At 53.6% G+C, this 25,438-nt stretch overlaps 2 protein-coding genes and 1 long non-coding RNA gene across 5 annotated transcripts; 2 read left to right on the top strand and 1 right to left on the bottom strand.

The window, feature by feature from the left end:
• Positions 1-822: 822 nt before the first annotated feature.
• Positions 823-7,642, top strand: ZBTB9 (zinc finger and BTB domain containing 9). 3 transcript variants are annotated; one of them, XM_083601999.1, is made up of 3 exons: positions 823-911; positions 2,271-2,332; positions 2,554-7,642. In XM_083601999.1, the coding sequence occupies exon 3, from the start codon at positions 2,576-2,578 to the stop codon at positions 3,905-3,907; it is 1,332 nt and encodes a 443-aa protein (XP_083458125.1). In that variant the 5' UTR covers positions 823-911; positions 2,271-2,332; positions 2,554-2,575; the 3' UTR covers positions 3,908-7,642. The 3 variants fall into 3 exon arrangements, with proteins under 3 accessions (XP_083458125.1, XP_083458123.1, XP_083458124.1); XM_083601997.1 differs by having other exon boundaries at positions 2,271-7,642; XM_083601998.1 differs by lacking the exon at positions 2,271-2,332 and having other exon boundaries at positions 840-911.
• An 8,248-nt stretch (positions 7,643-15,890) lies between these two features.
• LOC310757147 (tapasin-like) lies at positions 15,891-24,927 on the top strand. Its single transcript, XM_083602350.1, has 8 exons — positions 15,891-16,066; positions 16,659-16,871; positions 19,295-19,600; positions 20,468-20,800; positions 21,301-21,627; positions 21,996-22,085; positions 23,708-23,748; positions 24,076-24,927. The coding sequence occupies exons 1-8, from the start codon at positions 16,006-16,008 to the stop codon at positions 24,076-24,078; spliced, it is 1,374 nt and encodes a 457-aa protein (XP_083458476.1). The 5' UTR covers positions 15,891-16,005; the 3' UTR covers positions 24,079-24,927.
• On the bottom strand, positions 18,397-19,285 carry LOC310757392. Its single transcript, XR_014545145.1, has 2 exons — positions 19,153-19,285; positions 18,397-18,996 (listed from the first exon to the last, which is right to left on the bottom strand). It is a non-coding gene; the product is annotated as an uncharacterized lncRNA (long non-coding RNA).
• Positions 24,928-25,438: the final 511 nt, after the last annotated feature.

Below are 25,438 nucleotides of genomic sequence, written 5' to 3'. Positions count from 1 at the left end.
TAGTCTGCCACCTGGCATTGCCCGGAGGAAAGGCTTGGCAGAGTGATTTGACAGGATTAGGGTCTTGACACCTTGCTTGAGGGATTATGGAGGACAGGGGAGGTGTGATGGAGTCCTAGAGAAATTGAGCAAATTGGCACGTTGATTTTCTATGAATTTTATAAATTTTAGTCCCTTTTGACATTGACAATTGGAAATAAATTGATATATTGTAGCGAAGAAGAAGGTGAAGAAGACATGCCCCCCCCTTTCCGTAACAGGTCCCTTTACCTTTACAAAGCTTGCAACAGATTTTCTTTTGTGTTTTCCTTTTGCTCTCAAATCGCCCCTGTGATGTTTGGATGAAGGGGGGTCTATAGACAACAACTACTAGTAAATAGTCCTAAGAGTCCTAATCTCCTTTGACTCGCTCCGAGAGCCCCCTCCCCGCAGCCAACCTCCTTCGCTCTCGCTGAGGACTAGAAAGCTGCGCAGGCGACCAGGAAGGGCCGTCCCTCCCTCCCAGGAGCCGCGTCCAATGGGAAGGCGCAGCGCCTTCTCCCGGTCCCGCCTCTGCGCTGCTGGTTTGCCTAATTGAAGGACGAACTCATCAAAGCAGCTCCCGCCTAAGTTGAAGAGCGCAGCCAATCAGAGTCCAGATCCGCATCCGGGTCCTGTTCTTCCGGCCGACGGGAGAGGCGGGCGACAGTACAAGGGGCGGGACTCGACCACCTCCCCGGTTGGCTAAACTGCCTGAAGGGGGCGGGGCGTCCGAGCCGGGCGCCAATCCGAGCCAGCGCCCTCGCAGCTTCCGATTGGGCGCGGAGGAGGCCCGAGGGCGGGGCGTCTCTCGCTCCGGCTCAGCCGCTTCCGTCGGGCGGAAGGAAGGAAGGAAGGCGGAAGGAAGGGAAGAGGCGGCAACGGCGGCCGAGGTGAGGCGGCGGCGGGGAGGCGGCGGGGGGAGGAGCCTCGGGAGCCTCTGGCCCCGCCCCTTGGCGCGCCGCGTCGTCCTCCCAGGGGGAGGGGCCGGAGCGAGGGCGCCCCTGAGCACGCGCAGAGTGCCGGCCGCTGAGCCCAGGGCGCTCCGGAGAGCGGGCGGGGGGCGGGGCGCGCAGCCAATCAATAAAGAGAATGGCCTCCGGACTGGAGGGAGGACTGTATGGGGGGGGGAGACTGCCCCCCACCTGCGCAGATATGAACTCGCATAATTGCCTCCGAAGTCGCCTGCTGGCTGAAGGTCTATGCGCTGCCCAATTTCACGGTAACAGTAAATAGTGGAAATGCAAAAAAGGAGGGGGGGGGAGCATATAGGCACATTAAGTCGCAGAGATTCCCCTTGAAATATGGGGCGAGAAGAGAGAAGCAAAGACTCCGCGAGCAGAGACACAACAGCCCCAAAGGCGCCTCCGTCTCTGATAGGCAAGGTGCTTTTGTTATTAATATTATTACAGTGGCACCTCGGTTGTCGAACGCCTCCATTGTCGTGCGTACACTCCTGAATTAGAATAAATACATTAATAAATGAATTATTATTTAGATGTATATACTGCCCTTTGTTGTAAGATCTCCGGGTGGTTCACATAATAATATACAAGATGAAAACAAGTAAATAAGTAAACAGCAAAAGAAGACCCCTCCCCCTATTCTATTCTGGACTTAGTCTGGGTGGTTCTCCTCCTGCCCCTTCCTGCTTCAGTGGCTGGAGAGATCCTGGAGCTTCACCTGAGGCCAGGCAGCAGCAGCAGCTGAGGAACGCAGAAATGGAGGGTCAGAAGGGACCCTGAAGGTTATCTAGGGGGCTGGACAAGATAATAACAATTTTATTACTTATCTGACATGGTTGCCCCAGCCACTCTGGGCGGCTTACAGTAAAATATTTTAAAAGATGACCCTGAAGGTCCCTCCCAATTCCTCTCTCTGTGTGTAAATTATTGAATGTGCCGATATGCCATTTTTTGTTTCTTGAAAGCTCAAAGCAGCTTACTTTAACAGAAATAAACAAATCACATTGTTGCAAATCACAGAACACAATTAGGAGCACCGTGAAATAGCAGCAGCAGTGCTGTAAAAGAGACAAATGAACCCACAAATCAGCACTAGAAAATGAAACAGACTCAAGGAGGTTCCAAAATTTGTCCAGCCAGAAGCCTCCGAAAGAGAAATATGATCAAACAGGGAACTCCTGACCAAACTTGTGGCTGCCTGTGGCCACCTAAAGAAGGGAGCGTTCCCAAACGGGGGCATCACAATGTTGTTTTATGGTTTTTTATCCCAACACCTTGTATCATCAGGAATCCCTGGTGGGCAGCTGCCCAGGCTTCTGAGAGAAGGCAGCAGCAGAGGAGATAGAAAGGTTTGGAAAGGAACCCAGCCCCCTGCAAAACAGTTCATAAAGCAAGCCTCTTGTGGCCCCTAATCTCTGGGTTGCAGATTGGACAAATCTGCAATTTCAGGGGGTTCGGCTAGATGACCCTTGGGTTCCCTTCCCCCCCGGCAGGTGGCTGCCTGGCCTGCGGAGCCCCCTGTGCTCTCTCCTCCCCCCTTGGCCCCTCACCCTCTCTCTCCTCCTTGCAGCGGCGCCCGTTTCCCCGTGGCCATGGAGCCCGAGACGCGCAGCGTGCAGATTGAGTTCCCTCACTACGCCGCCGTCCTGCTGGAGTCGCTCAACAAGCACCGCCTGGAGGGCAAGTTCTGCGACATCGCCATCCACGTCCAGGGCCGCATCTTCCAGGCGCACAAGAGCGTCCTGGCCGCCTCCTCGCCCTACTTCCATGACAAGCTGCTCCTGCACGACACCAACTGCATCGTGCTGCCCGGCGTCATCGAGCCAGACGCCTTCGAGAACCTCCTGCAGCTCATCTACTCGGGGCGCCTCAAGCTGCTCCTGGAGGCCCTGCCCAGCCACCTCCTGGTGGCCAGTGGGCTCCAGATGTGGCAGGTGGTAGACCAGTGCTCAGGCATCCTCAAGGAGCTGGAGGGCGGTGCCTGCCGGCCTTGGTCCAGCCGCGCCAGCGAGAGCCAGTCACCCAGCAGCAGCAACTACTTTGGCTCCAGGGACGAGGCCGAAGCTGAGGCTCCTGGGTGGCGGCGGCGCACCTGCCCCGACGGCGAGGTCCTAAAGATCCGCGTGCCGCCTGACGAGGAGGAGGAGGAGGACGAGGAGGAGGAGGAGCAGCAGGCGCAGATCTGCAGCGGCTCCACCGACGGGCCGGCGAAGGCCGAGGAGAGCCGAGCCAAGGAGCCGCCCTTTGCCTCGGCGCACGAGGCCCCCAAGGTCTTCTACATCAAGCAGGAGCGCTTTGACGCCGAGGAGGCGGCCGCCTCGGCCTCGGTGCTGGGCGGGGCCGGCAGCAGCTCGTGCCTGTCGGAGGCTGGCTTCTTCAAGTCTCTGGGCAGGCCGCTGGCCGTGTCAGGGCTGTGCCCGGCCGAGATCCAGGAGAGCGGCGAGGTCAGCTACCTGCTCCCTGGTGCCCCGGCGGCATCCTCGTCCAGCGGCCCCGGCGGCGGCTTCTCGGCAAAGGCGGACTCGGTGGCCTTCCCCGAGAGCTCGTGGAAGCCCGTGGACCTCCACGGCAACGAGATCCTGGCGCACGCCGTGCACGGGCAGGTGGTTCACGCGCCCGTCAAGCTGATGTCTGCGCCCGACGGCAAGAAGTTTGGCTGCCTGTGCGGGAAGCGCTTTGCGGTCAAGCCCAAGCGGGACCGCCACATCATGCTGACCTTCAGCCTGCGCCCCTTTGGCTGCTCCGTCTGCAACAAGAAGTTCAAGCTCAAGCACCACCTGACCGAGCACATGAAGACGCACGACGGCAACCTGTACGCCTGCGAGGACTGCGGGCGCAAGTTCCGCGTCCAGAGCTGCTTCCTCAAGCACAAGGAGATCTGCAAGGGGCAGGGATGGGCCACTGCTTGCTGGACCTACAAGTAGAAGCAGGGGGGAGAGGCCCACCCAGAGATGGATGGAGGGATGGGAATCCCTGTGGACCCTCTTGGGGGCACAGAGGCGGGTTTGGGGGTCAGGGAGCCAGAGTACATGTGGTGGGCAGGGCACCTCACCCTGTGCTGGGGGGCGATGGCATAGACACGCCCAAAGACCCCCCTTCGCCAGCCCCGCCACTTTGGGGATCAGGCTGGCATGAAAGGCAGGGAGCGAAGGGCTAAGCCCCAGGTGCTGGGGAGGGGGGCCTCCGTCAAGAGGGCTCTCCCCTTCCTGGACAGTCAACTGGCACCTGGCTGCTCCCCCCCCCCCCAGGCATGTAAGCTGTGGGGCCTCGTACAGGCCTCCTCTTCTTGCCCCACCTTCTTTTGGGGGGGAGTCTGCGCACCCCCCACTTCTCTGCCTCTGTCTGGACACCATTTAAAACCCAAGTCAATGCACAATTTTAAAATCGACATTAAAATCTCACCATTCACACAAACTGGCTGCTGGATGAGGACGCGGGAAGCTGCTCTCGTTCAGCCCCTCCAACGGCTCCAGGGGGGAGACGGGGGGCCGAGAGAGGCCTCCCCGGCTGCTGCCCTCCCTGGTCTTCCGGTGGACTGGCTCTGGATGTGGAGGCTCCATTGTGGCCTCGCCCTGCTCTTCCTCTTCCTCTGTCACATCCATTTTGCTTGTCGGCCTACACCACGGCCCTGTGCCCCTCACCTCGCTATGCCCCAAAGCGCATCTGACTGCAACCCTCCCCCACTGTCTGCCCTCAGTTGGTGGGGCGGGGCTGGGGGGCTGTGCCAGTGGCGGATGCGTGGCACTGCTCCCTCCTTTCCACAGCCTGACGTGGTCTTCCCCCCGGACTCTGGCCAGAGCTCCCTGTGCTGTTTTTGATTCCTGCATTTCAGAGGGCTGGACTAGAAGAGCCTTGAGGGTCCTGTCCAGCCCTGGTCCTTTGATTTCCCCACGTAATAATGAGCTGCTTCTGAGAGGCCCTGGGCAGGAGTGGTTTGGCTGGGGAAGGGCTTGGTGGTGGGAAGAGGAGCTCCTCGGGTTCCTCCCGGCCCTCCTGCTGCCGGCCCAGGGGTCTGGCACCTGGGGCTGCAGGGAGGGCAGCAGGCAGCCAGGGAATCACAACATTTCAGGGGGTCTCCAGGGCCCTTTTCCCAGAAGAGCCGGCAGGCTGCAGGTGCCCCACATGCCCCACAGCTGTGTGCAGAAGGACAGGAAGGAGAGGTGCCGTCTCAGTGGGAACCGCAGGACCGTAGTGTGGCAGCAGACGCTCAGTCCCCAGCATCTCCAGGCCCCAGGTCCAAAATCCAGCAGAGCTGCTGCCAGCCAGTGTCAGCAGCCCTGGGTTCGCCAGACCCAATGGCCTTGACTTTGTCTAGGGTGGCTTCTCACCCCCCCCCCCCCGTTCATAAGCTGGGATAACTCAGTCAGTAGAGCAGGAGATTCTTGCTCTCGGGATCATGGGTTCGAGTCCCATGTTGGTCAAAAAAGGATTCTTGGGCTGGGCTGGGCTGCATGACCCTGATGGTCCCTTCTGACTCTGTGATACTATGCTAACTTCGAAAGCTTCCCAGAACTGCAGAGGGGGAAACAGACTGGATGTAGAAATAATACTAACTATGTTTATTATTTTATTCTGTATACCCCGCCCATCTGGCTGGGTTGCCCCATCCACTCTGGGCGGCTTCCAAGAGAGATGAAAGCAGAACCAAACATCACACGTTGAAAACTTCCCTGTACAGGCAGCCCCAAAGCTGTTTGTGCTATTAAAGTTGTGGAGTGGAGATTGGTAGGGAGCAGAGATCCTGGAGACGGGGCAGGAAGAGGCTGGACAGGTCTTTTTTCCCTTTTCTTTTGAAAGTTTAGCTTAATTTATTACATAAAGAGAGAGAGAGAGAGAGAGAAGTGAAAAATACAAGGACACAAAAACCACGGGAGAGGACCCTCTCCCACGAAATGAGGTTCAGACCCAAGGAGAAGATTCCCAACAATATAACGCAACAATCACAAAGGAGCCCCTTCCAGCAGGGGGCGTCTTTTTGAGGAATGCCAAAGCTTCAGAGGCACAGAGGACCCCTGCAGCTGGATCAGGCCAGTGGCTCCTCTGGGTCAGCATCCTGCTCGCATTGCGGCGAAGCACGTGCCCCAAAGGGAAGGAGCCCCAGAGCAGCGCCAGACTGCCGCAACCCTCTCCCCAGCTAGAAGCTACCCTTCAGACCCAGAGCTCCTGGCCACAGACGGAGAAATGAGCCATTGGGGGGGGGTGGCCCCGATCCTCCGTTAATTTGCCTAATTGGTGGCCATCCCAGTCTCTTGTGGGAGCCAGTCCCATGGTTGACACACATCTGCCCTGTGTCTTCCGGCATTCGGCCTTTTCAGATGTCGCCGGCAGGTTCTAGAGGGAAATGCAGGCAGAAGAAACCAGTCGCCCCTGGACTGCTCCCTGGCCGCCTCTGTCCCTGGAGGGCTTCTCTTGCTGGGGGCGGCTCACTTTCACCATCCAAAGGCGGACACAGTTGAGGAAGGCGCCTCCCCAGGAGAGGCTTTTTGCCTTGCAGGCAGTTGGACTAGATGACCCTTGGAGTCCCTTCCAGCTCCGTGAGTCTAAAAAGCAGGTCAAAAGCAACACCTTGAATGGTGCCAAGGAGCCCTGGGTTCTGGCCGCCATTGTTCCCTGGAGGTGGCAGTGAAAGTGTGGGTCTTTGTGTTGGTTGCACACCCCACCCCCAGGTACCTGGGCTTTCATTGCGGGGGGTTGGCCTGGATGGCCCTTGGGAGTCCTTTACAACTCTCCGATGCCATGAGAACCCTCCTCCTTCCCAAGGAATCGCTTCCACTGTCAGAAAGTTCTTCTTGCTGTTTATTTGGGATCTCCTATGTCGCCCCTCTGCGACCTGGCTTTTTATGGCGGCCTAGGAATGTCTGGTGTGGGATGCGGGTGGCACTGTGGTTTAAACCACAGAGCCTAGGGCTTGCCGATCAGAAGGTCGGCGGTTCGAATCCCTGCAACGGGGCGAGTTCCCAGCTCCTACCAACCTAGCAGTTGCACATCAAAGTGCAAGTAGATAAATAGGTACCACTCCGGCGGGAAGGCAAACGGCATTTCCATGCGCTGCTCTGGTTCGCCAGAAGCCGCTTAGTCCTGCTGGCCACATGACCCGGAAGCTGCACGCCGGCTCCCTCGGCCAATAAAGCGAGATGAGCGCCGCAACCCCAGAGTTGTCCACAACTGGACCTAACGGTCAGGGGTCCCTTTACCTTTAGGTATGGCTGGACAGTACAGGAAAAGCCTGAAAAGACTTAATTATTCCATGGTGGGGGGTTTATGGCGGGTGGAGAAATTCAGGGCCCTGCTGTTTCTTCAACCTCCCCGTTCTGAGCAGGAGCAGCATAGATGTCAAAAAAGGAGAAAGGTTTGTTTGGAAGTCTGCAGGAGGCGGAAGCTGCCCAGGGCATGAAGATTTATTTAAAATAAAATAAGATGAGGGTGCACTCAGTTCTGGTGCTAAAACTGGTTTTCTGTGTTTCAGCTAGATACCTTTCTGCATCGCGTGTTGCTTCTCTCACTGCCTGCTAGAACATCCAGTGCCATCAGCAGCAGAACCAGAGGCGGGGGGGGGGGTCAGGTATCCCAGAGGCCCACAAGGAGCAGGCCCATCCTGGGGGGGGGGTGTTCTTCATGGCAGGTCTCGCTTGGAGCAAAAAAACACACTTCTAGTCGCATTGTCTGACAATCATTTGGTTTATAAAAATATTTATATGCCGCTTTATCCTAAAGTGGTTTACAGCAATGTAAGAACACAAAACCCAAACATAAAATTGTAATGAGTGAAAAAAAGAGAGAAATTAAAAACCTCCCAAGACCATGTATTGCCTGCGTTGAACAGTCTTTGGGAGGCGTTTTAAAAGTCAGCCCAGAAGGCGTCTGCTGAATCTCCAGTGGCAGGGAGTTCCATATGACTAGGCCAGTGACAAGAACATTTGCGGAGTCTCGCAAACCTGATGAGGAGAGCTTTAAACTAGATCTTGAGGGGGAAGGAGATGATATTGCAGAAGACAGAAGAACACCTGGTACTGGGGATGGTAGCCTCATTGATGCACAGGAAACTGAGGCGATGCTCCAGAAACCCGATAAAGGGCAAGAAACTACAGTGGTATCTCTGGGTGCAAACGGGATCTGTTCCGGAGCCCCGTTCGCATCCTGAAGCAAACGCAACCCGCGTCTGCGTGTGCACGGGTCATGATTCGCCGCTTCTGCGAATGTGTGTGATGTCATTTTGAGCGTCTGCGCATGCGTGAGCGGCAAAACCCGGAAGTAACGTGTTCTGTTACTTCTGGGTTGCCGCGGAGCGCAACCTGAAAACGCTCAACCTGAAGCAACTTCAACCTGAGGTATGACTGTACAAGAAGGAAGCAGCTGGAGGGAGCGACTCATGGTTTCAGTTCAGCAAGACAAATTGGAGCTTCCACTACAGGGTGGCAAAGATGACTCAGAAGGCATCACTGAAACCTGCTGGGATGAATATTAAAGGTTCGTTACACTTTCTCTGCTCGTAGATACTTGTGTGAAGGCACCTCAGTAACATGCTTTCAATTGTTTAGAAGAGTTTTTCCTCGGAAACAGTGAACAGTAACTGAAGTTATTCTTAGAGATGAATCACTCACAGACTCTGAAAGCAAACAGCTTTAATGGCACGCTTTGAGTTAAAAGTCTCTCTTTCTCTCCAGCAACGGCGTCCATCAGCAGTCCCAGCAAAGCAGAATTTACAGGCAGCACTCGTTGGGTAGACATTTGCCTTCTGCAAAAAACGAAACTGATAGTTCCTCTTTCTTATTGGCACCACCAGCCAGAGCCATGCATGCTTAGAGTGCCACTCCCATATGTAAATGAATTTTCTGGAACCTCCTCTGTTTCTGGCAGAATGATTCCCTAACAATGAGACTCATGACTGGAACGTGAAAACTGAGGGGTACAGCCTGTTCAAAAGGAACAGACCAAACTGGAAGGGAGTAGTACAGTGGTACCTCGGGTTAAGAACTTACCATATTTTTCGCTCTATAGGGCGCACTGGACCATAGGGCGAACCTAGTTTTTTTGGGGGGGAATAAAGAAAAACATTTTTATTTCCCTCCCCCAGCCCCAAAGAGCAAAGAAGCCAAGACAGCCAGCGGGATCCATCCCGCTGGCTGTCTTGGCTTCCTCTTTAGCCACGTACAACCTCTCCAGCCGGGAGAGGCTGCGCGCGGCTTCGTTTTTAGCCGCGGGTCTGGGGCGGGGGCAGCCCGAGCTTCCCCCGACCGCAGCCCCCAGAACAGGTCCGGGAGCGGTGGCAAGCGCTGCAGATAGCTGCCCGAAGCCCGGGGAGCGCAGTGCTGTGCTCCCCAGGCTGCAGGCTGCTATCCGCAAGCCTTCGGAGCCCGGCGGGAACTCCCGCTGCGCTCCGAAGGCTTGCGGATAGCTTCCTGAAGCCTGGAGAGCGAGAGGGGTCAGTGCACACCGACCCCTCTCACTCTCCAGGCTTCAGCGAAAGCCTGCATTCGCTCCATAGGACGCACACACATTTCCCCTTCATTTTTAGAGGGGGAAAAGTGCGTCCTATAGAGCAAAAAATACGGTAATTCGTTCTGGAGCTCCATTCTTATCCTGAAACTGTTCTTAACCTGAGGTACCAGCAGCCTCCCGCTGCTGCCACCACACAATTTCTGTTCTCATCCTGAAGCAAAGTTCTTAACCCAAGGTACTTAACCCAAGGGTTAGCGGAGTCTGTAACCTGAAGCGTCTGTAATCTGAAGCGTCTGTAACTTGAGGTACCACTGGTGTACACTTGTGAAGAAACCCATGACCGGGAGCATGGAAAGCAGATTGAGAGTATAGGGATAAAAATTGTAGGAGAAACAGCAGTGGCTTCACAGTGGGTGTCCGTTATAGATTGCCAAGCCAGACGGAAGACTTGGATGATGCCTTCCTAGAGCAGATTCCCAAACATTCAAAAGGAGGGATACAGTACTCGTGGGAGACTTCAACTTCCCTCGTATTTGTTGGATCTCAAGCTCTGCCAATGAAAGAGCTTTTAAGCAGAGATGGTGTTTTAAGCAGTTTCCAAGGTAGTTCCTTTCCACTGTCTCTTACCATCAGAATGTTTTCCCTATTGTTTAGTCAGAATCTCATTTCCATTAGATCAACTTGGGCTGGTGGCCTAGATGTGCTACTAGATCCTTTTCCGCCTCCAGTCTGTAGGGACCTCACCTGTTCTCCAAGAATTCTCAAAGATCACAGACAAAGGCTCTGAGATTACATCCTCAAGCTCCTTTAGTACCCTTGGATGCAGCCCATCAGGCCCTGGAGATCTGAATTCATTTCTTGTTACCTCATTTTCTAACTTGGGCTGCAGTTCCCTCCTTACATCATTTGATTATCACCAGGTTGGGCATCACTTTCCTTTTGGATGAAGACAATAGGTGTTGAACAGTTCTGCCTTCTCTTTGTCACCCAATAGCATACCCCCTTCTTCTCCTACCACTTCCTTGAGGACCTACCACTTCCTTGTTCTTCCTTTTACTTTGGACATAGTAAAAGAAACCTTTCCTATAATTTTTAACCTCTTTTGCAAGCCTGAGCTCATTCTGAGCTTTAGCCAACCTGACCTTCACCCTGCAACCGCTGGCTACTCGTGTCTACTCCTCCTTTGTGATTTCCCCTTCCTTCCATTTCTTATACATGCTCTTCTTAACTCTCAGCTCATCTGTAAGCTCCTTATGCAGCCACATCGGTTTCCTTAGATGCCTCCCACTTTTCTTTCTTGTTGATATTGTCTGCATTTGGGCCTTCAAGAGTTCACCTTAAATAAATCCCCTTCCTTCTTGGACTCCCTTCTCTCTGAGTATTTCTGACCATGGGAACATCCCCAATAACTCTTTCAGTTTTTTTAAAGTCCAGGGTAAATGTCCAATTTGTGGGATATAATCCACTGGGAGCAGTCATGTACAATATTCCTTGTTTTGCTAGAGTGGGCATGCAAGGGAATGTTTGGTCCAGCCAGTTGAAACTTCCTGTTCCTCCTGGCCTGGAGCATCCTTCCTTGCATGTGACTAGTAGGTGGGCGTGACCCTTCCAGACCTGGTAAAAGGCCAAGTCATGCTGCTACCTTCTACTTCTCTCCTTTTTGACCTTCCTGCATCACCTGGACTGGACTGCTAGCTGCCACAGCAGTCCCCAGGTCATCTTCCATATGGGGTAAACCTGTTTGTACATTTGTAACTTTAAGCTTTAAGCTTGCCTTCAGGGATCACACTGTGCTCTGCCTGCTCGTAAGTAAAACTACTTTTTGTGTTGGTCTGCCGTAGTTGAAACAAGATAAAAAAATTCCTTCCAGTAGCACCTTAGAGACCAGCCAAGTTTGCTATTGGTATGAGCTTTCGTGTGCATGCACACTTCTTCAGCTACACTGAAACAGAAGTCACCAGACCCTTATATATAGTGAGAGGGTGGGGAGGGGTATTACTCAGAAGGGTGGTGGGAATGGGTGATTGGCTGATAGGTGTGGTAAACCTGTTGATGACTGTTAACGTCTGACATTGAGATATTGGATTCTTATCTCATTATACATGATAAAGCTATTTTTAGCCATTTCACCCCTTGCTTTATTTATCCTGTAAGACCAATTGCAGTTGGTCTCTAAGGTGCTACTAGAAGGATTTTTTTTACATTGCAGGAGAACATGTGGCCCGTACTGGGCCCCGATGTTGCAGGTGGTTCCGCTAAATTGTGAACCACCTGAAAAAGTCTCCTGCTGCTGTTTTCTGCAGATGCAATAGAGGCGGTGAAGAAATTCTTCTTCGCCGTCGCTATCGCCACTTGGGAGGCTCGACGTTGAGCTCTAACCTGTGTCCGGTCAGATTCGGAATGAGTTATCCGCCACCGGCGCTCTAGCCATCTCAACGATTGTTTCATTGCCCTCAGATCCGTGGAAAACCACGGGGCTGTCCGGGCTCCATGCAATCGGAGAGGGCGCTTCGGAGCCAAACAGTCAATAGCCCTGGTTAACTCCACATTCCAGCGGGCCACCAGGGAATCAGCTGAAAGGCCATCAACATGGGATAAAGCATCCCCTACCACTCTCTGGAAACCATTTGGATCCATTAAGTGGCGGGGGCGGACCATCCGAATTGGGGCGGGATATAAATAAATTGTTGCTGTTGTTATAAATAGCTCCCAGTCCCATATGGAAAGGTTGACCAAAGTCCATCATCTCTAAATTCTTTTTCATAAAGTTCCATGAAATATTGTCAAAGGCCTTTTATGCATCTATAAATATTAAAGCTGCTTGCTTGTCATTCCAGGTCTCCAAATATTCTATTAGGCCTACCATATTTCTTACATATATGTAAGAAATGAGGAGGAATTAAAGAACCTTTTATTGAGGGTAAAAGAGGAGAGCGCAAAATATGGTCTGAAGCTCAACATCAAAAAAACGAAGATCATGGCCACTGGTCCCATCACCTCCTGGCAAATAGAAGGAGAAGCAATGGAGGCAGTGAGAGATTTTACTTTCTTGGGCTCCATGATCACTGCAGATGGTGACAGCAGCCACGAAATTAAAAGACGCCTGCTCCTTGGGAGGAAAGCAATGACCAACCTAGACAGCATCTTAAAAAGCAGAGACATCACCTTGCCAACAAAGGTCCGTATAGTAAAAGCTATGGTTTTCCCAGTAGTGATGTATGGAAGTGAGAGCTGGACCATAAAGAAGGCTGATCGTCGAAGAATTGATGCTTTTGAATTATGGTGCTGGAGGAGACTCTTGAGAGTCCCATGGACTGCAAGAAGATCAAACCTCTCCATTCTGAAGGAAATCAGCCCTGAGTGCTCACTGGAAGGACAGATCGTGAAGCTGAGGCTCCAATACTTTGGCCACCTCATGAGAAGAGAAGACTCCCTGGAAAAGACCCTGATGTTGGGAAAGATGGAGGGCACAAGGAGAAGGGGATGACAGAGGACGAGATGGTTGGATAGTGTCTTTTCAAACAGGACAGGAAAATTGGCTTCCAGGTGGAGAGGTCAAAATTAGAAACAGAGCTTTTGGAACCCAATACTAAGAATCTGTCAAGAATGTATAACTTGCTGTTGAAATGGAATACACAGGATGAGACGGTTAAATCAGCTATGATTAAATGGGCACAAGACATTGGTCATGACATTATGTTTGCTGACTGGGAACAGTTATGGACTACCGGTATAAAGTTTACGGCATGTAATGCCTTAAGAGAGAACATTACGAAAATGATTTTTAGGTGGTACATGACCCCAGTCAAGCTTGCAAAAATCTATCATACGCCCAATAATAAATGCTGGAAATGTAAGGAAACTGAAGGTACTTTCTACCACCTTTGGTGGACGTGCCCAAGGATCAAGGCCTTCTGGGAAATGATCTATAATGAAATTAAGAAGGTACTTAAGTGTACTTTTCACAAGAAACCAGAGGCCTTCCTCCTGGGCATGGTAGGCCAATTGGTGTCAAGGAAAGATAGGACGTTTTTTATGTATGCTACAACAGCAGCAAGAGTTCTTTTAGCAAAGTATTGGAAGACACAAGAACTACCCACGCTGGAAGAGTGGCAGACGAAGGTGATTGACTATATGGGACTGGCCGAGATGACTGGCAGAATCCGTGACCAAGGGAAAGAGACGGTGGAAGAAGACTGGAAGAAATTTAAAGTTTATCTTAAGAACTGTTGTAAAATTAATGAGTGCTAAAATGTCATGGGTAATGTAAAACAGAATTGCAACGATAAACGATTGGGTAAGAGAAAAAGGATTAAAGAAATTGAATCATAAGTAATTAAAATTAGGGGTTGCTGAAAAAGTTTAAAACAGGGATGCAGAAAAGGGAGGTATGGGGAAGTCGTTGAAATAAGGTTTAAGAAAAAAAGGTTATGAAATTATACGTGTTTATATGTTTGTTTGTTAATGTGTTATGTTGTGAATCGTTAGTTTTTGTGTGTTAATATATGTTGTAAAACCAATAAAAATTTATTATAAAAAACAAAACGAGATGGTTGGATAGTGTCTTCGAAGCTACAAACATGAGTTTGACCAAACTGCGGGAGGCAGTGGAAGACAGAAGTGCCTGGCGTGCTCTGGTCCATGGGGTCACGAAGAGTCGGACACGACTAAACGACTAAACAACAACATTTCTTACATTGTCTTTCATATGTCAACCAGGAAGGAAGCCTGCTTGATCTTCATGAATTACTTCTTTCATCATTTCTTTTAACCTATTTGCTAAAATGTTAGCAAAAAGTTTATAATCATTATTTAATAACGAAATTAGCCTATAATTTTTCACCATAAATGGATCAGCACCTTGTTTTGGAATTATTGTAATATATGCTTCTTTCTAAAAGACTGGTAATTGGTAATGTTCCTTTATTCAGTATGTTATTCATAACATTCTTCAATGGCTGATTCATGGCCCCTGCCCAGAGAGGCTTCCCTCGAGACCTGAGCTGATCTGGAGGAGGATCTGGCAGGGGGAAAGGATGGCCTGGCAGGGGCTCCCCCATTTCAAGGGGAATTCTGGCCATCCCCACCAGACTTGGCAGAGAGGAATGGGGGGCAGCAGGACCCTCTGCTCCCAGACTTGGGGGTCTCCCCCTGCCATTCAGAAGCAGAACACCCCCCTGCAGCCCTGGGACCCCCTTCTGGGTAGTGGTTAAGAGCGGTAGTCTCGTAATCTGGGGAACCGAGTTCGCGTCTCTGCTCCTCCACATGCAGCTGCTGGGTGACCTTGGGCCAGTCACACTTCTTTGAAGTCTCTCAGCCCCACTCACCTCACAGAGTGTTTGTTGTGGGGGAGGAAGGGAAAGGAGAATGTTAGCCGCTTTGAGACTCCTTAAAGGGAGTGAAAGGCGGGATATCAAAATCCAAACTCTTCTTCTTCTTCTTCTTCTTCTTCTTCTCCCCCAGGCACCCCAAGGGGGAAGAGAGAGGAGACTCACCGGACTCTTCCCAGGAGGGAAACAGAGGCAGCACGCAGAGGAGACAAGAGATGCCAGAAAAGGATCTGTCGCCTGCTGTCTCTGCTTCCTGTCCTCTCTAGGACTCCAGCTCTGTTCAATTTAACCCTTTGCAAGCTGAGTGCAGCCAGCAGGCCGCTCTCTCTCCCTCCCAGAATCCGGATGGTCCAGAGCATGTGCAGAATTCTCTGTGATTCGCGGCTCAGAGGCCATCTAGACAGCAGCCTCGTGCCCTGCCCCCAGATGTGCGGGTGGGGTATAAATTGTTGTTGTTGTTTAGTCGTTTAGTCGTGTCCGACTCTTTGGGACCCCATGGACCAGAGCACGCCAGGCACTCCTGTCTTCCACTGCCTCCCGCAGTTTGGTCAAACTCATGCTGGTCTCTTCGAGAACACTGTCCCACCATCTCGTCCTCTGTTGTCCCCTTCTCCTTGTGCCCTCCATCTTTCCCAACATCAGGGTCTTTTCCAGGGAGTCTTCTCTTCTTATGAGGTGGCCAAAGTATTGGAGCCTCAGCTTCAGGATCTGTCCTTCCAGTGAGCACTCAGGGCTGATTTCCTTCAGAATGGAGAGGTTTGATCTTCTTGCAGTCCATGGGACTCTCAAGAGTCTCCTCCAGCACCATAATTCAAAAGCATCAATTCTTCGACGATCAGCCTTCTTTATGGTCCAGCTCTCACTTCCATACATCACTACTGGGAAAACCATAGCTTTTACTATACGGACCTTTGTTGGCAAGGTGATGTCTCTGCTTTTTAAGATGCTGTCTAGGTTTGCCATCGCCTTTTCCCCAAGGAGCAGGCGTCTTTTGATTTCGTGACTGCTGTCACCATCTGCAGTGATCATGGAGCCCAAGAAAGTAAAATCTCTCACTGCCTCCATTGCTTCTCCTTCTATTTGCCAGGAGGTGATGGGACCAGTGGCCATGATCTTCGTTTTTTGATGTTGAGCTTCCCCCTCCCTCCTGCCCCGCCCTCCTTCCGGGGCTCCGAAATCGAAAGGGGAAGCGCGGAGTGAGTCTCCGCCATCGCAGCTCGTCGCCTCTCCTTGCTCTCTCCCTGCGAAGCCTCATGGCTGCCCAACCCGCTCCGCTCCGCGCCAAGGGGCTGCCGCTGCTGCTGCTGCTGCTGGGTAGGTCGAGGCCGGACGCCTGGGTCCCCCCCTCGCAGGGCGCGGGAGGAGGAGAGCTCTGGGCCGGACGCCTGGGTTCCCTCCGGGGGGGGGGCGGAGGAGGAGGCGTCCCTCGCCCCCGTGGTCGGATTTCCTCCCACTGCAAGGCAGAAACTCAGCGGGTGCAGGAAGGGGCTGGCGGGGGAAGCTTCTCCGGTGGGATTTCTGCCTGTCGCAAAGCGGGGCGGGGGGGGGATTTGGCCCGGGATAGTCCCTCCGCTTTCGCTTTCGGTTTCCTGGCAGAGTCCCGAATCCGGCCCCGTTGTTGCCCCGCTGCTTCTGCCCTGCGGCCCCCCTCGGGGGCATCTTCGCTGGCGCCCCCTTGGGCTCTGCTTTCTTCCCCGCCGCGTCCCAATGGAGCCTCCCTGGACAGAGCCAGTCTACCTTGCTCTTCCACTCCAGCAGCGCTCTTCCGGTGGAGCCTCCAGGCCCAGAGGCAGTCTACCCAGACTGGGCTTGGAGGCTGGGCTAGGGGGGACCCAGATGCTGCGGCTGCTTTGGGGCCCCCAGGGGCATCTAGTCCACCCCCTTCTTCTTCCTCCTCTCCTCGCAGGAGCGTCCTTCGGCAGATCCTCGCCTCCGGTGGCCAAGCGGGGCTGCTGGTTCCTGGAGGAGGCTGGGGGCGGAGGCTCAGGCATGTCCAGCGCCCCCAAGCAGCGCCCCGCCATCTTGTTCCTGCCCCCACCCGGGAGACGCCTGGAAGAATCTGCCCTGGAGTCCGAGTTGCCCCCGGAGGTGGAGGCTGGCCTGGCCTTCCAGGTCCTGGGTATGGAGACCCCCCATAGGACACCCCCACCTGTCCCCTGGGTCCCATCCCTGCTTCTCATTCACCTGGAGGGACTTGAAGCACCTCCTCTAAATTCAGCCTCACTGGGAGACCCATTTCACAGGCGCCACAACTGAGGCTGGGAAACTTACATGATTCTCTGGATCTTCAGTGTCAGCAAACACTCCTTCCCCAATCTCCGTCTTTAAACCTCCAGGGACAGAGTTGCTTTCCTTGGAGGTTTTCCAAACAGAGGCTGGAAGGCCAAATGTCAGGGGGGTGAGACTAGATGTCCCTCAGGGTCCAACCTACAGTTGTTTACTTTTTTATTTTTAAACATTTTTTTCTTTTTAAAACATCAGTGTGATTGAACAACACTAAGTAATAATACAGTGGTACCTCGGGTTAAGTACTTATTTCGTTCCGGAGGTCCGTTCCTAACCTGAAACTGTTCTTAACCTGAAGCACCACTTTAGCTAATGGGGCCTCCTGCTGCTGCTGTGCCGCCGGAGCACGATTTCTGTTCTCATCCTGAAGCAAAGTTCTTAACCTGAAGCACTATATCTGGGTTAGCAGAGTGTAACCTGAAGCGTATGTAACCCGAGGTACCAGTGTAATAATAATTATAATAATACACTATATCACTATAAGAGTTAAGAATTCCAATTCCATATATACTTATCTAATGTCTAGGTGATATTATTATCCCAAAACATAGATATTGATTCTTAGCCCACTATATTTGGTATAAATGCATCCCAACTCTACAACTCTTTATGATCATTTTCTAACGGCCCTGTAGCAGATCCCCCCTCAAGCCTCCAATTAATAAAGAGGCATTATGTCCCTGCTAACGACCCCCAATTAAATATAGCGGATCCGCCTCACATTACGCCAATTCACTGAATTTCTGCCATTGACCACAGCCTCTCTTGTGTGAGGGGAAACTTGGGGATTTAGAGTCCAGGGCAGAAGAAAAGTTCTATTTACCGAGGAAAAGGTGGGGTCCGGAGACGGGTTCTTTCAGGCAGAAGTCAACTTTTTGCCTCAACTTGGAGGCTGTCAGGGCATTTAACGCAGAAGTCTCTTCTCAGGCCGATGTTCCGCTTTCTAGACATGGTGGTCAAATGCTGGACTTGGGGGGTTCCTCAGCGAGGGGCCCTTTCTCTCCGCTCCCCCCTCTCAGTTCGCCCCCCACACCCAGGGGGTCCCCTCAGCCCTCCTTCTTGGGGGTCTCCCTTCCCTCCCCCCAGCTTCTCCCCTTGAACTCCCGCCTGACTCCTCTTCCTCTCCTCCCCACCTTCCCCTCCAAGCTCCCCCCTCAGACCATCCCTCAGAAAAGCCTCCTCGCCTTTTCCCGCCAAAAGGGCTGGCTCCGCCCCCCACTGTCTTAGGAGCCAATCAGAGGAAGGCTCCAGCCCCCCCCGGGGGGGATTTCTGAGGGACTAAATCCGCTGACTGGCCTGGCTCTGCTGTCCATCACAGGCCCAAACATGGTTGGCCTTTGGCAGCTTCCTTATTTCTATATCTATTATCCATGTTATCCATTTTAAACTCTTAGGGGTTAAAATCATTTGCAATAACTGTGCTGGGTGCCAGAGGCCCACGAGGCCCCGGGGAGCCCCCAGCGGACTTTGACTGGGAGGAGAGACCCACGGATAGGAATAAAGCGAAGTTATGATGAGGGCCAAGAGGCCTGGCTCCGGGTTCAACCACACACCCACACCCAATGTAAACTGAGAATACTTGAATAATAAAAAGGGAAAGAAAAAGTGAATGGAGAACAAAGAAATAAAAAGGGGGGAAGGTATATTACAATATATCACTATATATGCAAACAACTACAGTTCCATACATGCTTCTCTGGTATATAGGTACAGTGCTTTTTTTCTAAAAATTGTTCAGGGTTACTCTCATTTTGACTCAAGAAAATCACCATTTTATAGTTCCAATTGGGAAAAATAAATACAGTAAATGGACAAAAGAAATCATCTCAAGAACTCAGGACTCCTATTGTTGTGGATTAATTTAATTTATTTATGCTTATTATGGATATATTGTTTTCCAACCTCAACATTTCCACTTTTCAGAGGTACAAAACTGCTTGATTCTTTTAGTTTATTAACTGGCATTTAAATCCCATTAAATAGACAAAACAAATCCTCCTTAGAGGGCATCTTGTTTTCGCTGAGATTCCTGCATCACAGGGGTTGGACTAGATGACCCTCGGGGGTCCCTTCCAATTCTGTGATTTTGCAAGTTGAACTGAACTGGCTGACACAGAACGGTGGAGTTGGGAACCCCAAGGGTCATCCACTCCAACCCCCAGCGATGTAGGTTGGGGGGGTCCGGCAGTGGAGAGACAAGGCTTGTCATCCCCCCCAGACACTGGTTCACCTCCCCCCGCTTTGTTCCCCTGGCAGACCCCTCTGGGGCCCTGTGGGGCGGTCAGGCCTCGGCCACCCCCCCGCCCTGGCTGAGTTGGGATGCCAGCGAGGCTGAATCCTCCTGCGAGATCAACGCTTACGCGCCGCAAGAGTCCCACGTCGCCTGGGCCGAGGGGCTGGCGGGCGGAGGGGGCTGCCCCCGAGCCCTGGAGAGGGGCAAGTGGCTCATCGCCAGCATCCAGGCCCCCGACGCCGAGTTCGGGGTCAGCAGCGTCCTGCACACCGAAGAGGCCCCGCCTTGGAAGCAGCAGGATGGGGTCAGCAGCGTCACCACCACCGCAGGTACCACCTGGTGAACAGGAGCAGCACGGCCTAGCGGTTAGAGCCCTGCGCCAGCAGCCTGGGGGAGAGGGACCGAGGGCCAGTTGGTGCTTCTCAGGCAGGCCTACCTGGCAGGGTCAGCGCGGGGGAATGGCAGAGGAAGGGGAGGGAGCCCGCCTTGAGCCCCTGGGAGGAGAAGGTGGGGCAGAGATGCAGTTATTTAAATTAGGAGTGTCCAAAGTCATTGGTTACACCCTCATGGGGGGTGGGGGGCACTGTGGGCCAATTGGAAAGCGGAAATCCCTGGATCAAATGCATCTGCTGGGTTGAACTACTTGGAGTAGTTTGAAGTGGATTTTGAGTCATTTGGCAACTAATTGTTGCTCTTTCAAATCTTGCTTTCATCTTACTGGGTCGTGCAAACAGTTGTTCCAAACCATTCCTTTTTTAGGGCACTGGCTGGAGGGGAGAGAGTTTATGGGGGTCTCCCCTAAATTTGAGAACCACTAAATTAAATGAATAAATCAAATAGATTGTGGGTTTGTTCGGAGCCGTATTTCCCATAGGGCTTAGTGATGCGTCGCGTCAGGGCGCTGGCCTCTCGGGGGATCGCTCTCCTGCATTGGCATGGGGGAGAGTTGCGCCCCCCCACAATGGCTGGCAGTGCGCAGCTACGGCCACCCCAACATTATCAGTGGTAATTTGGGGGTGCTGTGCGGACATTTGCAGCCTGGCGCCGCATCTGCTAAACACGGCCCTGGGTTTGTTGTTTTTGCAGGCTGGGCTTGGGTTGTTCCCTTATGGGATTCCTCCCTTGCACCGGGGGTTGGTCTAGCTGACCGCTGGGGATCTCTCCCGCTCACCTCGCCCTCCTCCCTCCTTGCGCAGCGGTGCTGTCGGTCTTCACGCGGACGCCGCGCCTGGAGTCCCGCCTCGGGCGCCCGGCAGTCCTGCACTGCGGCTTCTCGGCGCCGGCCTCGGCCTTCTCGGTGGAGTGGCGCCATCAGTTCCGGGGGGCTGGGAAGGTGGTGCTGGCCTTCGACGGAGCCACGCGGGGGGTGTCGGTGGCTGAGGAGGGGGCCGAGCTGCTGCTGGACGCCGAGGGCGGCGGCGCCTCCCTGCGCCTGCGGAGCGTGGCCGTCCGCCATGAGGGCACCTACATCTGCACCGTCTACCTGCCCCACCTGCACGCCCAGCAGGCGCTCGAGTTCAAGGTGGTGGGTGAGTGAGCGACCAGTGGGGGGTCTCCATCGCAGGGTGGGCGGAGGGAAGGGGAAAGGGGGGGTCCACTGCCCAAAGGGACCCCCATGGAGCCAGCATCTTGTATTCTCCAAATGCCGGCCAGGACCTAGGGATCCAGATAGACTGCTCCTGGGCCTGGAGGCTCCAAAAGAACATAGGGGAGTGCTTAAACCTCACAGTGGCCAAATTGCCCTGAGATCCCTGCCTGGAAGGGGTTGGTCTAGATGACCCTTGCGGGTCCCTTTCACTTCTGCAATTCTAGGCTTCTAAGAACCAAGCGATCCAGAGAGACTGCCCCTGGACTGGGAGGCTCCTTAAGAAGCGTCTGGCCACTTGATCAAGCCACCGGGGACCCTGTCTTCCTCAGGATTCGAATCCAAAAGCCCCCCTCTCCCCTCCCAGCAGCTGGGAGCCTGCAGCACTCCTGGTTGTCAGCAGGGGGCGCTCTGCTCACTCCCTCTCCCCCTCTCGCCCTGCAGAGCCCCCCCAGGTGACGCTGCGCCCCACGACACTCTCGGTGCCTCCCGGTGCCCGGCCCCAGCTGGCCTGCGAGGTCTCCGGCTTCTTCCCTCTGGGTGCCTCGGTCAACTGGAAGCGGAGGGGGTCCGGCGCCCCCCAGGACGCCTTCCTGGACATCAGGGACTCGGGGCACCGCCAGGCTCCCGACGGCACCTTCAGCTTCACCAGCTTCGCCCACCTGCTGCCCGTCCCGACCGAGGACCACGGGGTCTCCTACGTCTGCCATGTGGGCCACGCCGGGCTGGGCGAGGCGGGGGTCAAGAAGGCGGTCGTGCTACATGTGGCAGGTGTGGGTCTGCACTTGGGGGTCTGTGCCGGGGTCCCCTGGGGCTGGGTAGCAAGCCCCAGAAGACCGGCTGCAGGTGCGATTCCTGACTGGGGGAGGTTGGGGGGGTCGTCCGTCCTGCGTGATTTAGCTGGGATTCCTCCTTTGAAGGGGGTTGGGCTAGATGACCGCCGTGGTGCCCTCCCAACTAGGATTCTGTGAATTGGCACTGATCAAGTCGGGCATGGGGTGGAGGATATGGGGGGTGGGGCAAAGGTGCAGCTTTGGGACCTGCAGTGGGTGGCCAAGGCAGGGTGGGGGCCTGACGTTGCCCCCCTTCTCCCTCGCTGACGCCCCCCTTCTGCCTCTGCCCCTTCTCCCCCCACCCAGGGTCCCTGGGCCCCTCCCTGGAGGACGCCATCGGCTTGTTCCTGGTCGCCATTGTGCTCCTGGGGGTCTTGCGGTCCTTCTTCCGATGGGGTAAGGTTGTTCCCACCCACCCCTTCTGTACTATATTTTTGTTATCGATATGGTCCTATTTACCATTTGGTCAATATTTCTGGGGGATACTTTAGTTGAGATTCCTGCCTTGCAGGGGTTGGGTTAGATGACCCTCTGGTCCCTTCGGATTCTACAATTCTAGGATTCTATAAATGTGCACAGCACCCTCCTTTTCTGGATCTCCGGGCAGTTTGCGGCATAAAAATGCACGATGAAAACACAACTGTCAGGGGCTCGGGAGCAGGAGCACAGGGGAGAGAGGAAATGGAGAGCGAAGGGGAAGAATCCAAGGGCAGCGTAGGGGAGTATGACAGTGACCCGAGAGATTCCATGAGCTTCTCCAGCGAATCAGAAGATTCCCAGAAGGGGGCGCCGATGGTCAGGGCAAGGGGGGTCCCAGGGGGGACACACCAGAAACAAGGAGCCAGCGGGGAACCCCAAAGCAGCAGCGGGGGATCAGGACCAGTTTCCCCACCAGAGCGTAGTGGGGGGGAAGAGTCACATGTGTCAGGACCAGCGTCTCCTCCAGCGGGGAGAGAAGATGAGTCAGGGCTGACCACGCCTCCATCGGAGAGTGGGGGAACGGAGGGGAGGTCAGTTGCAGCTAGCCTCCCCGAAGGGGGAAGCAGTGACAGCAGCAGTGAAACGGTCAGGAGGAAAGTTGCTGGCTGGGCGCGCGCGCCAAGTTCAAATGTACAGGCGCGGGGGACAGCAGGGGACCCGGATGGGGAACCAGCTCCTAAAGCCCGCCGGAGGGAGGGGGAAGGCTCAGGGGATTCAGCGTCAGAAGAGTCTAGAAAGGGCGAGACCCCGACGGACAGGCGGAACCAGAGGCGGAAAGAACAGAGGAAGAGGTGGAGCAAGGCTAGAGTCTTAAACTGGTGTCTGGGGGGAGGAGATTCAGACGGAGCATCAGCGATCTAGAGTTTGAGACGTAGAGCTGCACGCTGCGGCTCTGGAAGTGAAACTGAACTTCAATAAAGACTTTCGTACTTAACAACGAAGCGGCGTTGGTCCTTTGTGAGCTGACACCTCGGGCAGCTCTGACAACAACGTACATAATAAAAATGAGAACCAAAACAAATAACCCAGCCTCCCTCAAGTCTAAGTATTATAATGAAAAATAGAAATATTTTCCTGGGGGAGACAATTCAGAATCTATTAAGACTATGCAAACATTGACAGTAAAAGCAGTTGAGAAATCTCTCCACCACCACCTGACCCCTTTGACTGGCGGAACTGGCACTGGCCAATTGACTCCCCTTTCCCACAGTTGCCAGTACAAGAAGCTCAGCTGGGAGAGCCTGAGACTCTTGATTTCAGGGTTGTGGGTTCAAGATTCCTGCCTTGCGGGGGGGGTTGGACTAGATGACCCTCAGGGTCCCTCCCGGCTCTAAGGCTCTTTGGAACTCCCTGCCTCTTGATACCAACCACGCGCCTTGGCCAGACTCTCTTTGGTCGCCTGCTAAAAACATCCCTGCCCAGGGGCTCAGAAATGTTGATTTCCGTTTTAGCTTTCTGCATGCTTTCAAGTATTCCTGTCCATTTTGTTGGGTTTTCTGGTCATTCACCTTTCCCTGCTTCATTTTCCTCCTTTTCAGCTTCTGAAGAAAAACCCAAATTGGAGAAGCCCAAATCCGAGGTCAGTGTCCAAGATGCTCCCAAGACTGCCAAGTTCTCTTGATTCCTCATTTTTCTATTCTTTAAAAAAATATATCTCTGTGCCACTCGCTGAGAGGCAGTGCGGTGCAGTGGTGAGAGGGCCAGACTAGGCCCTGGCAGAGAGATCTGGGTTTGAATCCCCAGTCCCTGGCCATGATGAAGCTCTCAGGGGGGCCGGGGGGCAGGATCCACTCTGCCTACTTCGCAGGGTTCTTGTGGAGCAATTCCTGCAATTGCAACCCCCAGCCAGCTAATGTTTCCTCTCCAAATTGGGTCAGTATCTCACGGATTTCTCTTCTTTCTGCAGTAACGGACTTTGGGCAACCCAGCTCCCGGCTTGGTTTGTTGCCTGTCTCCGGATCCCGTTGAAAGGGTGAAGTGGATTGTGGGCCCCCGGACTCCTGGGTCCCTCCTCTTTCGCTGCCCAGTCTTGCCCCCCCCCGATCCCTTGTTGGAAGCCCCCTTCCCCTTCCTTTTTGGGGTCAGGGGTCTGCTTGGCTTCGCATCCTGCAGATTCACAGCTCTGATTTTAAGGAGGGCGCCAGATCTGTGCATAGCAAAAGCCCCCCTTTCTGGCAGTCCCTGCCCCTCCTCACTTGAGTGCTGTGAAATGATAGAAGTGTAGAATTGGGAGGGGTCCCTGAGGGTCATCTAGTCCAATCCCCCGCAAGGCAGGAATTGCATCAAAAGCAACCCTAAGGTCCTGGGCCGCAGACTCTGCACATGCTCTGGGAGACTCTTGACGGGGGCCTGTGTTGTCTTTGGGATTGTGGGAGAGAACCTTTTTGGAGTAGGGGAGACTGACTTGAGCAAAATCAGCATATCCCTCCCACCCCAAAATAAATAAATCAGAATGTGGGTCATTGGGTGTCCCTTTACCTCCCCCTCCGGGGGACCTGAAGTGGTACAGTCCAGACCCAAATTTATCCCCTCTAGAGATCTGGGTGCAAAAGGAGCCCGTTTCCCCGCAACATCCCTGCAGAGACGGCCATGCAGAGCAGCTTTCGTTCCCCTCGGCCCTCTCTCTCGATACGAACAAGGACCTGCCCCTTCTTCCCTCCCCCAGAACTCGCCCCCCCATTCTGTGTAGATTCTGCTGTAGACTGTAAGCCCCGTGGGGCAGAGCCAACCTGGAGAATAAACACGTGTTAAAAAGAAATGCATGCCATGTGTCTGTTTTTTCCTTCCAGGGCTGCAGGAGAGGTGAGGGTGGCCAAGTTTGATAAACAGTAATAATAAATGGTTGGAAGAAAAGTCTGGGAAGGTTTAGGGTTTAGGGTTAGGGTTAGGGGGTGTTGGGGTTGGGTTAGGGTTTAGGGTCAGGGGTAGGGTTAGGGTCAGGGTCAGGGGTTAGAGTTGGGTTAGGGTTAGGGGTTAGGGCTTCGGAACCACGTTTTTGGGCCACGGTATGGCCAGGCAGGCGTGGATCTGAGTTTTTTGTGGTGTAGGCTGTGCCCCTGGCTATGATATGTGATCTGACAGTGAGTTTGGGTTGGCCCAATGCAAAAAGCATGAGGATCCGTGCTTCAAAACGACGTTTTTGGGCCATGGTATGGCCAGGAAGCCGTGGATGGTGACTTTCGGCTGGTCTTGTGCAAAAATCATGAGGATCCGTGTTTTTTAACCATGTTTTTGTGCCCCTGCGGCCCCCCGAAACAGTGGATGCGTGA

The sequence above is a fragment of the Podarcis filfolensis genome (assembly GCF_964270895.1).
Source record: "Podarcis filfolensis genome assembly, chromosome: 2".
Classification (NCBI taxonomy): Eukaryota; Metazoa; Chordata; class Lepidosauria; order Squamata; family Lacertidae; genus Podarcis; species Podarcis filfolensis.
This window is presented reverse-complemented; position numbering and strand designations above follow the sequence as displayed.

Bases quoted from the DNA above. Each gene is read 5' to 3' on its own strand.
- ZBTB9 (XM_083601999.1), top strand. From the start codon at position 2,576: ATGGAGCCCGAGACGCGCAGCGTGCAGATTGAGTTCCCTCACTACGCC.
- LOC310757147 (XM_083602350.1), top strand. From the start codon at position 16,006: ATGGCTGCCCAACCCGCTCCGCTCCGCGCCAAGGGGCTGCCGCTGCTG. The intron at 19,601-20,467 runs GTACCACCTGGT...CTCCTTGCGCAG, and splicing joins CAGCGTCACCACCACCGCAG to CGGTGCTGTCGGTCTTCACG. The intron at 21,628-21,995 runs GTGTGGGTCTGC...CCCCCCACCCAG, and splicing joins GGTCGTGCTACATGTGGCAG to GGTCCCTGGGCCCCTCCCTG.